We start from the raw sequence: 15,846 nt of genomic DNA, 5'->3' as shown, positions 1-15,846 counted from the left end.
CTCTTCTCACCTCCATGACCCTAACATACTCATGGTTAGGCAGGCCACCATCAGAGCTGTCAGTCCAGCACACGCAAAGCAGGGAAGAGAACATCCAGCTTCCAGGCAGCATTCCAGTGGGTTTTACCGAAGTAGAGGGTGTCCCCTAGACACCTGCTCACCCTAGTGATGTCCCACAGCAATATGGCCACTTCTCTGCACCAACAGCTTCCTCGGGGGAGCAGCATAGAGGCTGGGCAGAACAGTCAGCCACTGACACACCCAGCTGCAGATTGCACATGTTAAGCTGCTTCCCTTCTCCATGAACAGACCACTGACTTCTTGTAGCAGCCAGATGAGCATGAAAACCACCTGCTCAAAAATAGGGCTTTTATTTTTATATAAAAAAAGAGTAAATAAAAATGGACTAGTTTTTCTGCTCAAGTGATGCCAGCCATCAGCTGCTGGCCCCGCTGCCTGGGTGTATCTCTAGCACTGGAAGAAAGGAATGTCAAGCCAGTTAAGACATAAGCAATACATGAGGCCAAGACAAATATTCCAGAATCTCTGCATGGATGAAGCAGTCTGGATCCTTCCCCACTAAAATGGGCTAAAATCCTGACTCAGCAATACCCCTGAGACAGAGGAGAGACCTCCTGCCCTCAGCTAGCCACCATCCCAGGTAAGAAAATTAGGACAAGTGTTTCTGAAATCACTCAAGCCCCAAACCCAATGCACCTTGAAGATCAGCCTCTGGCCAAGCCTTTCCTCACAAGGACTCCAGTCCCAACATGCCATCTCTTTAGCTGGCATACTGGCACTTCACTTCTGCTCCCCAACAGCATTCCTACTTCTTGCCTTCAGAGCATATTAGGTATCAAGATCAGGGAAGTCACAGTGCTGTGGTCCCACTCCAGCAACCAGGTAGAGAAGTGCAAAGAGCCAGCAAGAGGTACACACTGAAAAGACCATTTGAAGCACTGGGCCTGGGGATTAGCTGACAACTAACAAGCAGGTCCCCACATTCTAAAACAGAAAGCAGGAATGTTATGGTCTAATCATTTTATGGTAAGGTTAATGTAAGTACTGAAGACTATCTGGGAGAAATACTTGATCTTATCTAGCTGAAGGTCAAGTCAAGCATACAGCCAGGTTAAAGCAAACCAGAGCTCTTCAAATACTTGTTTGACTGTCCCCATCTAAACCTATTTAGGTGGGCTGTGACAAAGTCAGTCCTCCAGATACCAAAACTTTCTGTGACTGTCCCGTAACAGCTCCAAACTTGGAAGAAAAGGAAAGAAAGAGGCAGGACAAGAGGGGTGAGAAACATTCCTCCCTCTCAGGATGAAAACAGAGACACCAAGTAAGATGTAGTTTTCCTGAAGATTCCACTTCTGTTGGTATCATGGTGTTCAGCTTTAGACAGCAATCCAGTGCAGGCACAGTCAAGCACCTTGCTTCTCTAGCAACCCTTAAAACAGGATGAGGAAGGGTGCTTGTGCAGGGCATAGCCTGGGCAAACACACCCACACAGTCATATATGCAGCAAAAAAATAATCTGGAACTTGCTGGACCCTCTGCCAAAGTCAGTCCTCCTTTTCTCAAGGTCTCAGACTTCCCCCTGTTGACAAAGTCGTCAGCTTTGGAAAGATCAAGTGGCTTACTCCGAGATGTCTTCCACCTCCTTTTGTTTCTTTTTCTTTTTCTTGGTGATGGTCTCACTGGCCTGTGAATCACAGAATCATAGAATGGTTTGGCTTGGAAGGGAACCTTATAGATCATCTAGTTCCAGTCCCCTGTCATGGGCAGGGACCCCTTCCACTAGATCATAGTGCCCAAAACCTGATCTAACCTGGCCTTGAATACTTCCAAGGAGGGGGCATCTACAACTCTCCTGGAGCAACCTGTTCCAGTATCTCACCATCCTCACAGTAAAGAACTTCTTTCTAATGTCTAACCTCAATCTACCCCCTTCCAGTTCTAAGTTATTACCTTTTGTTTTATCACTGCATGTCTTTGTAAAAAGTCTCTCACCAACATTCCCTAGGTTGGAGAGGTGGAATTCTTCCTAATTGTGAGGTGAAGCAGCTGGAGAGGTCAAGAAGGAATCAGTAAGATTCCTTCCCCTCACTGCTCATTTTAGCAGGACAGCCCCATTCCAGATACAGTACAGGCTAATGGCCACAATCCTCTCTTGCCACCATATAAGCACTCAAGCACACTGACTGAATGCCAGCAACGTGCCAGGGCACCAAAGAACAGAGATGGCTGGCAAGAACATGTACCCCCAACTGCCCTGTGGCACAGATGGCTGCTGCAGATTCACCTCCACAAGGATATGCTCCACCTCCCTGCCTAGTCTCAGATGACACTAAATCAATTTACAAAGGCACATCTATGGACATCTTTGCCTGCCTGTGGGGAACCTGGCAGTCTGGGAACATGCAGAGCAGGATGCTGATGCATTTATCCTGGATGTATTAGGGAGAAATAGCAAGTTTCATCCATGCTTGGCCCATACCATGGCAGGACCCAGTTACATACCACTTCTATTTGTTCTCCTCCACTCTCAGCAGCCTCTTTAGCCTTCTTCTCTTTCTTCTTCTTTTTCTTTTTGCTCAGCTCCTCTGGTGGTGGGGTGGCAGGGGATGGTGGAGTCACAGCTCCCTCACATTCACTCTCCGACTCTCGCTTTCGCTGTTAAGAGAAGTTGGTATCAACTCCAATGGAGCTCAAGTGATGGGAAAACTGACTGCAAAACTATTTTTTGCCCAGTTCAACCAAATTTCACAGTTAAAAATGCTTTGTATGGACAGTGTGAGCTACAGACTGCCAGTGGTCCCCTCCAGCATACACTGTCTAGGATTTGCTTCTGCAAGAATTCCACCCCATATTTCTCAGCTTGCTGCAACCCACTTGTTGGAAACACTGCTGCACCTTCCAAATGCACCTGCTCTGAGATCATGACACAAGCCCTGACTTAGGGAAACTGAGATGCAACTTCAGCATGGACATTTCTGCAACTGTCTGTAGTATCCAGAAGAGTTCTCTGGCTCAGCAAACTTCCACCATGGCTCTCTCTAAGCAACATATTTTCTTGGATGCTGCAACTTGTACAGCACAATTCAGAGCTCCTCATTCTCACACTGTGCTACAGGACTTGCAAATGAAGGACAACATTCTGCAGACAAACATTCAGGTGTAAGGCCCTAAGCAGGTTACCCTACAGATGGGCCACACAACCACAACACATGTTGGGGCACTAGGCTTCCAGAAATGTAAACACCTTCCCCTGTAAAACAATCCATCAACACATCCTTATACAAACTACCTAAAGGAACAGGATGTATCCACCCTTCATCAGGACCCAAACAACCTTGCAGCCCAAGAGTTGTAAGATACTCACTTTTGAAGCCCTCTCCAGCTCTAAACCAGCTCGGGGAATGGCAGCTGCCTCTTTTTTGGAAGCATCCCTGAAAGAGAAGATCCCCAGGCTGAGCAGGGCAGCCATTGCTTCATGCTGCTGCACACAAGCACAAAGCCCTGTCCCCCTCACAAGTGCTCCAGAACCCATGCCAGGTGCTGGGTGGGTAGGGTGGTGTCAGGGAAGACCTGCAGCCTGCACCAGGGCTAGCTGGGCCACAGTGAGGCCTCCCCCATTTAATTTAGCAGACTGACTCCCTCTAAAACCACAAGCACAGGCTAAAAAGGGATAACTGTCTGCTCAGGGCCTTCCCCTCCAGCACTACCAACTAGCAGTATGTTCCCTAGCACCACAAGAAATGCCACTGTGCCTCAATAGCTTTGGACCAGGCCTAACACGCTCCAAGCACAAACAGCAGCACCCAGCCCTCCCTTCTCCCCATCATTAGGGGAGCCAGACATCCTGTACTCACCTATAATCCACATACTCCTTCTTCCAGGAATCCGGTGTGCTCTCGTTGGGCTTTCCGTGCTTGTCCAATAGACCCTTCTGAATCATCATCTTCTTCTGACTGGCCTGAGAGCAATGAGCAACACAAGTCAGACTGCAGCTTTATGGAGGAGAAATCTTCCCTGGGGCTTCAGACACCCAGCCTACGAGGAGGCAATCCAGGAACAAGCCAAGCTAACTACAGCATAACTGACTTAACACTTCTCCAAGGACCTTTTAACAGAACACACCCTGCACAGCAGCCTACAAATCCCAGACAGGAGGCATCATCAGTAGAGAACGGCTAATTGGAGAATTAACAGCAGCACTCTGCACCTCACAGAGCTCAGATCTCTGACTGGGTTCCTCCAGCTTAATGACCTTCCACATTTCATTCTACTCTAGCTGCAAATGATGCAGGGCTTTGCTAAAGCCTTCAAGATGCTTGAACTGGCACTCATTACAATAGCTGCTCCAACCCTGTGATAATCTTTGTGGCCCCTGTTTACACTAACTGCAAGAGCTCCATGGCCATCTTGTGTTGGGGGCTCCAGAATTGGACACAGCATTCCAGGTGCTCTCATGAGACCAGAGTAAGAGGGGAATAATCATCTCCCCTGACTTGCTGGCCATGCTTCTTTTGATGCAGTCCAGGATATGGTTGGCTTTCTGGGCTGCAAACACACATTACTGGCTCATGCTGAGCTTCTCATTAAACAATAGCCCCCCAAGTCCTTTTCCTCAGGGGTGTTCTCAAAACCCATCCTCTGCACAACTTTTAATTGTATTTGGGAGTGCCTTGATCCAGGTGCTGTGCATTTGGCCTTACTGAACTTCTTGAGACTGGCACAGGCCCAAGGTCATGCTGTCAAGGTCTCTGGATGACAACCCTTGCCTCTAGTGTGTTGACTGTTTGGTATCATCATCAAACTTGCATCCCCACAGCTTTCTACTTTTCACCTGAACAACAGGAATAGAATAAGCCATAGCAACTTGACACCAAGTTTTAGGTCTGAGCTGCATCACTTGCCACAGTGAAATGCCAGTTTGGCTGCAATCAAGCTGCACAGATGACGCGCTGATTTCCACGACTACACATACTTGAAAAAGGACAAAAACTCAACAATTAGTGTTCCTACTTCTCCTGTCTTTCAGGCACAATTCAGTGTCTCACAAGACAGTCTGCATTTTGGCACTGTTGCAGATGCACCAGAATGAAAAGCAGCTTCTTGGCCAGCCCCTCCAGAGCCATCAGTATGGGGTGATAGATGAAGGTCATCTTTGCACAGAGTGCTAATGCCATTTACTTCACATCATTTGGCTCTTTTACCAGAGGAGAGCTGGTGCTTTACACACCTGAGGTGCTTTACACACTGTCTGAGCACCAGTGGCACCTTCCAGCAGGCCTTGGGCAGACCTGCCTAGGCTCCATTTGCAGAGAAAGCCTTGCTCTGACTGGCACTCAGCTGGCATGATGTCAGCACTGGGAAGCACAACCCTGACTCCAGGAGAGCACAGCAGAATTACCCTGAGGCCCTGGAAAACACAGGGGTGCAGCTCTCTACAAGAGGCACAGAGTCCTATATCCCAACAGCAGAGCTCCCACTGCTGTCTTGGGACTGGCACCCATGTCCTGGAATGCACACCCATGCTGCTCACCTTGGGACCCAGACCCCATTTGCGAGGATAAGTGTCTCTCTCCATGATCACCCTCTTGATCTTCGCCACAATGCCATGGTCACAGGTAGAAATGACTGCTGTGGTCATCAAGGCAATGGCTACAGAAGCAGACAAAGTTCATTAACTCAGTTAACAGCAGAACAGCAACAGCAATTCCGGAACCTGATGTGTTCAGCCTGTTCTTCCTTTGTTATGATAAAGAGGAGTAATATTCCCCACCAGTGCAATTTCATCCCAAAATCTCACTGGAGGTAAGGTTTGGACAAAGACTTTAAAGAGCTGTCCTGCTTAAAGGCAGCAAACTTGTCAGTTGTGGATTAAGCACAGGCCTCACCAGTTTACACCAGAAGACTGGTTCTGAACACATTAACACAGAACAACCAATTCTGAGGACAGCACCAACATCATCAGCTCTGTGAGCACCTGCTGGAGCATTTCCAGCCCAAAGAACCATGACACTAGAAACAGCAGAAAACCAGCAGAGCCTAACCAGAGCAGACTATTCCTACAAATAAATTATGATTTTTCTTGCCAGATCTCCAAGATGACCAAAGTGCAGGCAGTACAAACAACAGGATGGAACAGCTTGGATGTTTTACACCTCCAAAGCCTCTCAGTCCCCATGAGTCTGGAGACCATGCAGCAGTGAGCACAATGACAGATCATCTGTACGGTATGTCAGCAGCTGCCACTTACACAGCTGCTTCTTTGAAGACCCTGGTTAGAACAAAGCACCTTTCTGAGTCACTTCTCAGAAGCCAGTAGTTGTTTTACACTTACCAGCTCAGGGAGTGTGATGTGCCAGGTAGCAGTATGTGATCAGACATCATTTCCTCATCTCAGTAGGGACAGAGCCCCCCAGAGAGAAGCTCTAACCCTGCCAGTGCCACTTCACTCCTGCAGGCAGCCAACCAGACACCACAGCAGCCCCCAGTAGAACACTGGGAGACTGAGAGGACTCTGGAGGCTGAACAGCACCCAGATCCTAGAACAGGAGTCAGGGTGGTGCAGGAGGGCAGCACGACTGCACTCAGAGAATGGATAAACTTTGTCATCACCTCACACACAAAGCACATCTGAGTATCATGTGGCTGAAACCATGCTGAGGAACACTTCACACCTGGCCAAGGACTGATGCAGCTGCTGTTTCTTAACATCCGGCCCAAACACCAATTGCCTTGGATCACACTAACTCACAGTATTCATCAGGAAGCATGATTTAGATTTTCTGCACACAGGGAGTCATTTGTTGTGCATTCACTGCAAGAGTCTGTTATTTGGGCACACAAAAAACAAGGAATTTCATACCTAGGCAGATTGCTTCGCCTTTTGTGGTGATTACAACAATCTCCTGATTAAGCTCAATACCATCTTCATACCTCAGGACACCAGGCAGCATGATCTTGGCTCCATAGCAAATGGCATTAACCTGAAAATGTAGGGAACAGGAGGGCTTTTAAGTTACTACAGAATAAACACAAAGTAAGAAGTGCCTCCAAGATTCTAGCTTCCCATTGCCATTACTGTACAGCAATAGCATCCCACATACCTATTTATTGTCCACGATATGAAACTCACAGGCTTTGGAAAAAGTAAGCAAACTACCCATCACAACATGTAAGGCAGATTTCTTACAACATCCTCCTGAAACAAGGAGAGCAGCTCCTCTGCCACTCAATTCCTGACTCTTGCAATTTTACTGATGACCTTGGCAGCAGCCCATATTAGGGCTCACACAGCTCACACTGAGGACAGCAATGGACACCATATGGATCCTCATCCTCCATTTACTGTCTTAGCTGTACAAGTTAGAAGAACACGTTGCAGCCTCTGGCTGTCAGCTGGCCCTACCTCAGGAACTCACCGCACTGTCTTTCATGACGAGCCTCTTGTGTGAAGTCAGGAGCTTCTCTAATGGCAGGATAACTCTTCGCAGGTAGCTTTCATCCTTGTTGTTATCATACTGCCACTGTGCATCCAGTACATCATGCATAGTCACCATGTTGTCCTGCAAAGACACAATCCCTCTAAACTCTTACCAGCCAGTAACTCGAAATGCACCCAACAGCTCAAGTCCAAAAGTAAACAGTGTGCTGAAAAGAAGTGAAAAAACAGATGCCCAACTCAGAAGCATCAAAAAAGTAACCTAAGAGAGGAAAGAATACATTCCATCAACAGCTTGAGGTCAGCTTTGCTGCTACCAGACTTCAGCCTTCCTAATCTCAGACAGCATGTGGGTCTAGTGTATTATATCTCCACACAAAACTCTGAATTATTGCCAAATACCTGGGACTTCTACATAAAGAAGTGAGTACAAGTCTAAATGAATCAGATCTTCAATCTGTGATATGGAATAAATTCTTGAAGCAGCCACACCATGTGGAATTCAGGAATGACTGCCAGTGGTAACAGCTGTGGTAAGAGCATGGATGGGTGAGGATGCACTTTCCCTCTGAACCTCTTGCTCTGTGAAGAAAGAAATTAGTTCTTGAGCCTGCAGTGGCAGCAGGATTCAGCTATGACCAGACTGAAAAGACTGTGCAAGCATTCAAGTCCTTATGAGACTCCACCTCCCAAGATCATTTTGTTAAAGCATGTTTCCTCCACTGCACCCTAACACCAAGTAGTTGTAATGTGCATGTGCATAATTTGTAGGCTGAGAAGCACAGATGGCAAAAAAAAAAACTTTCATGCACCATGGTGTACTTCCCAGTCATTCACTGTCCCAAAGCTTAATTAACAGAACAGGGGCAACACCCTGAACTGAACTCAACACTTTGGTTACAGACCATGTACAGTAAGAGCTCCCATGTTCTCAGGGCTATTCACAAGACTCCTCCCAGCTGCTATGCATCCATATCTTCTCCTAACACTGTAAAACCAACACAGTTCCAAGGAACTCTTGCAATTTTAACGATTTCAAATTTGCTGCACTCCAGTGCACAGAGCTAGCACTCTACCTTTTCTCCCAGGATGCCTGAGCGCACTCTGCGGAGCTCCTGCATCTGTCCCCCCACACCAAGCAGCAAACCAAGGTGAACACAGAGTGTTCGGATGTATGTGCCTGCTTCACAGCTCACCCAGAAGATACCTAAAATGCAGGAAAGGACAGAAGAGTATTTTAATATGTATCTAGAAATTAACATGTAGACTGTCCCTACAAGAGCCCTTCACAGAATCATCAGCCTGGCGTGACAGATGCATATGATGTCATAAGTGACATAATTTGGCTGTTTACTGAAGAACGCAGCAATACAAAAACTGGAAAAGATTTGCTTATCAGCACACCAAAGTAATACACAAAGCAGTTACTGCTTGATGGTGGCGAGATTTGTGCCACAAGACATCTGCCAAGAATAGGAAGCAGCCCACTTCACAGAAAATTTTAATCACCCATCAGCTTAATAGGAAGGTAGGAAAGCCCTGTTTTACCTAATCTTCTCTCAGGATCATACTCCACCAGCTTGCTCTCATAGATGGTTCTGACTCTAAGTTGTCGTTTGACAGCAGCAATGAGGGGCGGCCGCTGAAACAGTGCTCCTGTCAGAGTTTCTATTGCCTGAGGGGAAAGGAAGACAAACAGCTTACACATGTGGTCTAGTGCAGGAGCACCTTGAGGTCTTCAGCAACTACCACTTCTTCTATGAGTGAGAAACCACAAGGTTTAATTGGTGGTATCACATTTAATGAGACCAAGCTGAATGAATGATGTTGTAAAAATGCTACCCCAGCTGCCAATTAGCACACCTGATTTTTTTTCACCAGGTGCCAGCATGTGATCAGACATCATTTCCTCATCTCAGTAGGGACAGAGCCCCCCAGAGAGGAGCTCTAACCCTGCCAGTACCACTTCACTCCTGCAGGCAGCCAACCAGACACCATAGCAGCCCCCAGTAGAACACTGGGAGACTGAGGGGACTCTGGAGGCTGAACAGCACCCAGATCCTAGAACAGGAGTCAGGGTGGTGCAGGAGGGCAGCACGACTGCACTCAGAGAATGGATAAACTTTGTCATCACCTCACACACAAAGCACACCTGAGCTCTGCTCCTATCCTATCCTCTCATGTCCCACTGATGCCAAGCACTTTGAATGCACGCAAAGTGCCAGCATGGCTACAAGCACACCGAGACTTACCCTGGCAAGCTGAGCCTCACTTTCAATTGCATTGTGCAGCCGAACAATTCCCACATACTCTTTGCCTGCAAGAATGACAAGAGCAGACAGGAATGGCCACTTGGATTTTAATGTTGACCTCAAGGTCCACACTACTTCAGTCACACAGCACCCCAAAATTTTCAGAACCACCTCTCTCAGGAAGAGCACACAGTTTATTATCGAGTTGGTTATTCTTCCAACAAAATAAATCTGAGCTATATTTATTTCTTCACCAAGTTTTATTTCACTGGACTGGTAGAGGCTGAGGCCACAAGATCTGTTACTACATGAAACCAGTGTCAAAAGTACTTTCACTAACTTAGAATAACACAAGCAGGAGAAAAGCAATAAAAACACAACAAACCACAAACACCAAACCATCATAAAAAAAAAAAAACCCAAATGCAAAAAGCATGGATGCATCCTCACTAGTATCATCACTGAGTAAGGATAAGCAATTTTTAAGCTCAGCAAGACTCGACACCATCTCCCACAGCATCCTCATAGGCAAGCTTAGCAAGTGTGGGTTATATGAATGAACAGTGGAGTGGATTGAAATGGCTCAAATATAGAGCTCAGAGGGTTGTCATTAGTGGCAGAATCTAGCTAGAGGACCTGTAAAACACAAGGTGTTCCCCAGGGGTCAGTACTGGGTCTACTCCTGTTCAGTATATTCAGAGTGGCCGGAGAGCAGCCAGGCAGAAAAGGACCTGGGAGTTTGGACTGACAGGAAGCTGAAGATGAGCCAGTAGTGCGCTCAGATGGCCAAGAAGGCCAATGGCATCCTGGCCTGGATCAGGAACAATGTGGCAAACAGCTCCCTCAGCCCTTCCTCACAGGACTTGTGCTGGATCCCTTCACAGCCTTGTTGCTCTTCTCTGGACCTGCTCCAGCACCTCAATCTCCTTCCTGAACTAAGGGGCCCAGAACTGGACACAGGACTCAAGCTGTGGCCTCACCAGCCAAAGACAGGGAACTGCTGCAGAGGGTACAGCAGAGAGCTACAAAGATGATTAAGTGACTAGGACATCCCTCTTAAGAGGAAAGGCCGAGGAACCTAAGTCTTCTTAGTCTGAAGAAGAGAAGACTGAGGTGGGGAATCTTATCAATGCTTATAAATACTGACAGTGTGGGTGTTATGAGGATGGGGCATCTTTTTTCAGAGGTGCACAATGACAAGATAAGAGGTAATGAGCACAAACTTGAACATGGGAAGTTCCATCTAAACATGAGGAGGACGTTCTTTACTTTCAGTGTGGCAGAGCACTGGAACAGGGTGCCCAGAGAGGTGGTAGAGTGTCTGTCTCGAGACACTGAAAACCTGCCTGAATGCCATGTCCAAACTGATGTAGTGAACCTGCTCTGCCAGGTAGGGTTGGAATAGACGGTATCCAGAAGTCACTTCTAACCCTGAACATCCTGTGGTTCAAGGTACTGAAGACCAAAAGTAGCCCTTTCAAAGACTGGCAATTTCCACTTTGTCCCCACACCTCCCAGACTGGAAATAGTCCCAGGCAATAAACATACCTGCACTCTGCTGGGATTTGACCAGTCGTGTTGCCCTCTCAATGCACACAATGAGGCACCCAGTCACCTTAGGATCCAGAGTGCCACTGTGTCCTGTCTTCTCGACTCGAAGGATGCGTCTGATCCACGCAACCACCTCGTGGGAAGATGGATTGGAAGGTTTGTCGAGGTTGATAAAGCCAGACCTACAGCACAGCACAGAGAGCAGGAACTGAGCATTGGGGTAGTCACAGTAAGAGTGCAAGAACTTTGACAATATTTGTCATGTCTGGGAAGATGTATGGTTTTATACAGCCAAACAAGCAATAAGCCTTATAGCTGCTCACAGCAAGTACATGCCAAGCTGCTCCAGGCACAGCATATGATACATTCCACAAAGAACTATGTTCTTTTTAGACTGTTCATTAGTACTCTGCACTTAATGCTACAAACTCCAAGGAGTCTCAAATCCTTTTAGTCCAAAGAACCTGCAATAAAACCTCGGAGGATTCCTCTAAAGTTTGCATGTCCATCCAGACCAGCCACAATCCCAAAACATAGCAAACCTTACAGGAGGTGATCAGTGGGTTAGATGCAAGGCATAGAGTCAATCAGAAAGATACAAGGAGAACACAGAACAGAAAATATTTTGCAGATACTAACTATGAAAGAAAATAAACCACTCAGGCCCTTATTGCACTCACCTAACATATTCAGAAATCTCTCTCTTCAGGGGATTAGCACCAGAAGGAAGAGGTGTGTAGTGTGCTGTCATCACATTTAACTTGTCAAAGTTCTACAAAATGCAAGCATAAGTAACAAGAATTCCTGAGTTCACTTTAGTTTCAGTGTTACTTCAGTCCAATAAATCTCCCTCGTTACTTCTGATTTGTATATTTACATGAAAGAGCCCTTTCAAAATTAAAATGACCTAACAATTAAATATCTGAAACACATGGGAAACCAAAAACACTAACTTTAACAAGGCAGGATAAATTCAGTGTGCCCCAGAAACCAAGCACAAGCAACTCACAAGCCTACAAAGACCACAGGGCACTGCCAGACAGAAATACATAGCTAAAGAAACCTGGTAGAGTCTTGAAGACAGTAAACTTTAAAAGCAGACATGCAAACAACACTGATAGGCAATCTTTATAACATAAATGTTGCATACAAAAGGTTAGTTTCCGCTTCTACTTTTTCTTAGTAGAAAGGTTACACAGAGAAGGAGCTCTGCATCTGCACGGGCCTGAATGGAGACAAAAGAAAGAGCAGGGAGAGGTTACGAGGCTGCCTATACCCGCTATACCTTCAGCAGTAAGGGCCACTGGGATGTGTCCAGCTGAGCGATCCGGGACTCGGGCTTGATGAGAAATTCCTCCGAGTGCTGAATGTCCTGAGGACAGATTAAGTTACCCGAGGTGAGAGAGGCGAAAAAACCGAAGGCCATCGGCTCCCACGCGTTGCCACGCGGTGCCCCCACGCATCCCCGTTAGCGGTGCTGCCCGCCACGCTGCGCGGCCTCTGCCCGCCAGGAAGCTCGTTTGGGCACGCGGCGAGGCCCCGCTACTCACCACCCCTCTCCCGGGACCCACCGACCGCCTCACCGCCACGGACCCCGATAGGAAAGCCCCTATGCCCCCGACCCCGGGCTGCCCCTGCACCGGGCCGGCGGCCGCACACTCACCGCTACATCCTCATCGAGGAGCGCCCGCTTCTGCTTCTTCCGCCGCTTTTTCACGCTGGAACCTGCGGGAGCGACACGCTAAGCGTCCCCAGAGAGGCCTCACCAGCCCCATCGCGCCGGGAGCAGAACAGACCCAGGAAGGAGCCCGCAGCCCCGAAACCCTCCGGTACAGGAGAGCCGCGAACACTCCCCCACGTGGCGCCAGACCGAGGCCGAACACCACGCGATCACCGCCCCGCAGGACCACCACTCGCCCCCACCCGCCTGTGCACACCGCGCCCGGCAGGGACAAAGCGCCCCCGGTGCGGGTCCCGCCGCTCCGCACCGTTCCCCTCCGCCATGGCCACGCCGCGTGCTGCCGCCACCGCTCACGCAGGAGAAAGGGCGCCTCCTCCCGACAGGCCCCGCGACACCACGGGACCCACGCGTCACCGGTGACCGCGCACGCGGACTCAGGCAGCCCCGCCCCATCCCGGCGCGGCCACCGGGGAGACCGGGGCGGGAAAATGGCTGAGAGGAACCGCAACGATCAGCGACAGCCAACCACACTACAGGGGTGTGGACACCTCACATTAGATCGGGCTAAAAGTAATGGAGGAAAGCTAAGCCGCAGACTGGTTGTTCTGTTAGCAACATGGGAAAATACACATGGACGTGCAATACTTAGCTCATGCCTGAGACCTCCCGTACATTCCCTCTGGAAGAACTGGCTCTGTGACAATACGGTGACACATTGATCAGGGAAGGCTTGGACACAAAAAAGGGGTTCCTAATTACTGAACATGTCTCACTCGCCAGCAGTCACAGGCTGCAAAACAGCAGCCAGCAAGGACTTCACAAGCACATTCGCTGCAACCAAGTATTCCCCACCATCAGACTCTCACGGAGTTGAGCAAGAGACTGGTGGCGGCTCAGAGGGCACAGACTGCCCAGGGATACTCACCGAAGGGACCACAGGCTGGAGAGGACAGCAGAGTCCACCAGCTTTCTGCACACCTATGCCCAGCTCCTCAAGACGAGATGCCAGAGTCTGCAAAACCTTCCTCTGGCTTTCATACTTCACCTGCAGAGGAGTCCTGAGTCAGAAACATTCTCACAGGACCACACGACAGTGGGCAGCTCTTCACCACCCACCTCTGGGAAGGCCAACAGGAGGGAACACTGCAAGTGGGATATAGCCCCTGAGGAACTCTGCCTTTCTCATCTCTGCAGCTGCTTGGAGCAACAAGGAGAGAGGGCAAATCCTCTATGCGTGGGCCCTGAGGGATGGCCTGGAGAACTACGTCCAACCTGAAGCCCCAGTGAACCCGCTGTCCTGCATTGGTGCTTCTCTCACCAGATGCAGCCATCCTGCATCACCCACCCACTCACAGTTCCAGCCACTACTACAGTTTGTTTGCTAATGCTCTACTGGATTAAATCCACAACAGTGAAACACAGTTTCTGAGCAGCAGGCAGGGAATTACATTCACTCTGATCCAGCCACTTACACAGCACAAGTTTACAAGTCAACCTCAGAACTTACCACTGCTTGTATTTGAGGGAAGCCCGAGCAAAAGCAAAGTACATAAAAGCCAATTTCAAAAAAATTCTATCATAACTGTCCATCAACTAACTGACTCACTGAGCCCACAACCCACAGATGAAGAAGTTGCTCTTGTTGCTCACTGGGATTTTGGGAGCCGCTTCCAAAGCACCCAGTGGAAACTACTTTCAGACAAACAACTGCAGATCTAACAGACTATTACTTTTTGCTTGCCAGTACGACCACTACTCTGCCCCTGAGCCTCTCTCCTTGTAGACCTTTTCATTTGTCTTTCCCATTATTCCTCTGCCAACGCCAAACTGCAAGGAACCCAGCAGAGCCCTGGCTCCTCCATTTCTACCCCTTACACCTCAGTGGCGGTGAATCCCCCAGTCCACTGCTCCATCATCCGCTTCAGGTGCTTAGTGCTTTGCAAGAGGGCTTGGTCATTTTGGAAAAGCCATACCTCTCCTCCCAGGAGGAACCTGGCAGGCTGCAGCCCTCCCTCGACTTTTCCTTCCTCTTCCGCTTTGCTGCCACCTTCTTCTCTGCCAGCAGGCTGCGGTCACGACCGGGCAGGCTGCTCAGGAGAGCACTCGAAGAGCAAAGGTGCCGGCACGTTGGCCTCAACACGCAGGACAGAGCCATGGCGGGGAGGAGAGGGGCTGCACTCCTGCAGGCAGCACAGCAAACCCACCGCCAGACACGCACCTGCAGGCGGGATGACAAAAACACCATGATCGTGGCCAGCTCGGCTGCAGAAAGTACACCGCTGACTTTAAAAACACCCATGGCCGGTCTGACTCGGCGGCTGCCGTTTTGCTTTGCTCAGAGCTGCCGGACAGTGCTTGCAGCGCAGCTAGAGCCTTGCCCTGGGCCTGACGGGAAGCGTGGAAGGAAGGGGCTAACGCCGAAAGCCTGCAGTTTCCTAGTTGTTTAAGTGTGGGTCCTCAAGAGAATGTGAAAAACGAACATTCGAAAAGAATTTGAAAAAACTGCTGCCTCTAAAACCGATACTGAAATCAAGAGTACCCGTAACACAGAGTTATACCGGAATGACCTGCTGTCGGAAGTGACACCACGCCTCGTTCCGCCCCCCCTCGCCTGCCGTCGGCCAATCGATGCGGGCTGCGGGGTCATGCGGGTGCTGGCAGATGGCAATTCGGGGCGTTCTTTGACGGTTGGATCACGCTAAGATCGTTCAGCAAGGAACGCACTTTCTTAAGGGAATGCACCACAGAAGTCTCCAGCAAGATCTTCCTGGCTTTTTTCTTCTTTCGTGTCTATTCTGTTCCTGAAGGAGGGGCTGGCTGAACCCGTACCTGGCGAGGACAATCGGAAGAGGGTCCGAGGGACAGCCCCACACCGCTCACGTTCAGAATCTCCTTCCGCTTCGCAG

At 49.0% G+C, this 15,846-nt stretch overlaps 1 protein-coding gene and 4 non-coding genes across 8 annotated transcripts; all 5 read right to left on the bottom strand.

Annotated features, from left to right (window-relative positions):
* Positions 1–355: 355 nt before the first annotated feature.
* Positions 356–15,585, bottom strand: DKC1 (dyskerin pseudouridine synthase 1). 4 transcript variants are annotated; one of them, XM_030448812.1, is made up of 17 exons: positions 15,508–15,585; positions 14,914–15,158; positions 13,866–13,985; positions 12,923–12,984; positions 12,545–12,631; positions 11,940–12,031; positions 11,257–11,441; positions 9,709–9,773; positions 9,005–9,131; positions 8,533–8,663; positions 7,437–7,580; positions 6,881–7,001; positions 5,552–5,670; positions 3,876–3,979; positions 3,386–3,452; positions 2,524–2,676; positions 356–1,705 (listed from the first exon to the last, which is right to left on the bottom strand). In XM_030448812.1, the coding sequence occupies exons 6-17, from the start codon at positions 12,008–12,010 to the stop codon at positions 1,640–1,642; spliced, it is 1,353 nt and encodes a 450-aa protein (XP_030304672.1). In that variant the 5' UTR covers positions 12,011–12,031; positions 12,545–12,631; positions 12,923–12,984; positions 13,866–13,985; positions 14,914–15,158; positions 15,508–15,585; the 3' UTR covers positions 356–1,639. The 4 variants fall into 4 exon arrangements, with proteins under 4 accessions (XP_030304672.1, XP_030304671.1, XP_030304670.1 ...); XM_030448811.1 differs by having other exon boundaries at positions 15,480–15,543; XM_030448810.1 differs by lacking the exons at positions 13,866–13,985; positions 14,914–15,158; positions 15,508–15,585 and adding an exon at positions 13,248–13,345.
* On the bottom strand, positions 5,139–5,214 carry LOC115598228. Its single transcript, XR_003987499.1, has one exon. It is a non-coding gene; the product is annotated as a small nucleolar RNA SNORD83 (small nucleolar RNA).
* On the bottom strand, positions 6,388–6,635 carry LOC115598230. Its single transcript, XR_003987501.1, has one exon. It is a non-coding gene; the product is annotated as a small nucleolar RNA SNORD17 (small nucleolar RNA).
* Positions 8,220–8,355, bottom strand: LOC115598235. Its single transcript, XR_003987506.1, has one exon. It is a non-coding gene; the product is annotated as a small nucleolar RNA SNORA36 family (small nucleolar RNA).
* LOC115598229 lies at positions 9,348–9,595 on the bottom strand. The gene has a single exon (XR_003987500.1). It is a non-coding gene; the product is annotated as a small nucleolar RNA SNORD17 (small nucleolar RNA).
* Positions 15,586–15,846: the final 261 nt, after the last annotated feature.

The sequence above is a fragment of the Calypte anna genome, chromosome 4 (assembly GCF_003957555.1).
Source record: "Calypte anna isolate BGI_N300 chromosome 4, bCalAnn1_v1.p, whole genome shotgun sequence".
Lineage (NCBI taxonomy): Eukaryota > Metazoa > Chordata > Aves > Apodiformes > Trochilidae > Calypte > Calypte anna.
Note: the sequence above shows the minus strand (reverse complement) of the source record. Positions and strands in the feature narration are given on the sequence as shown.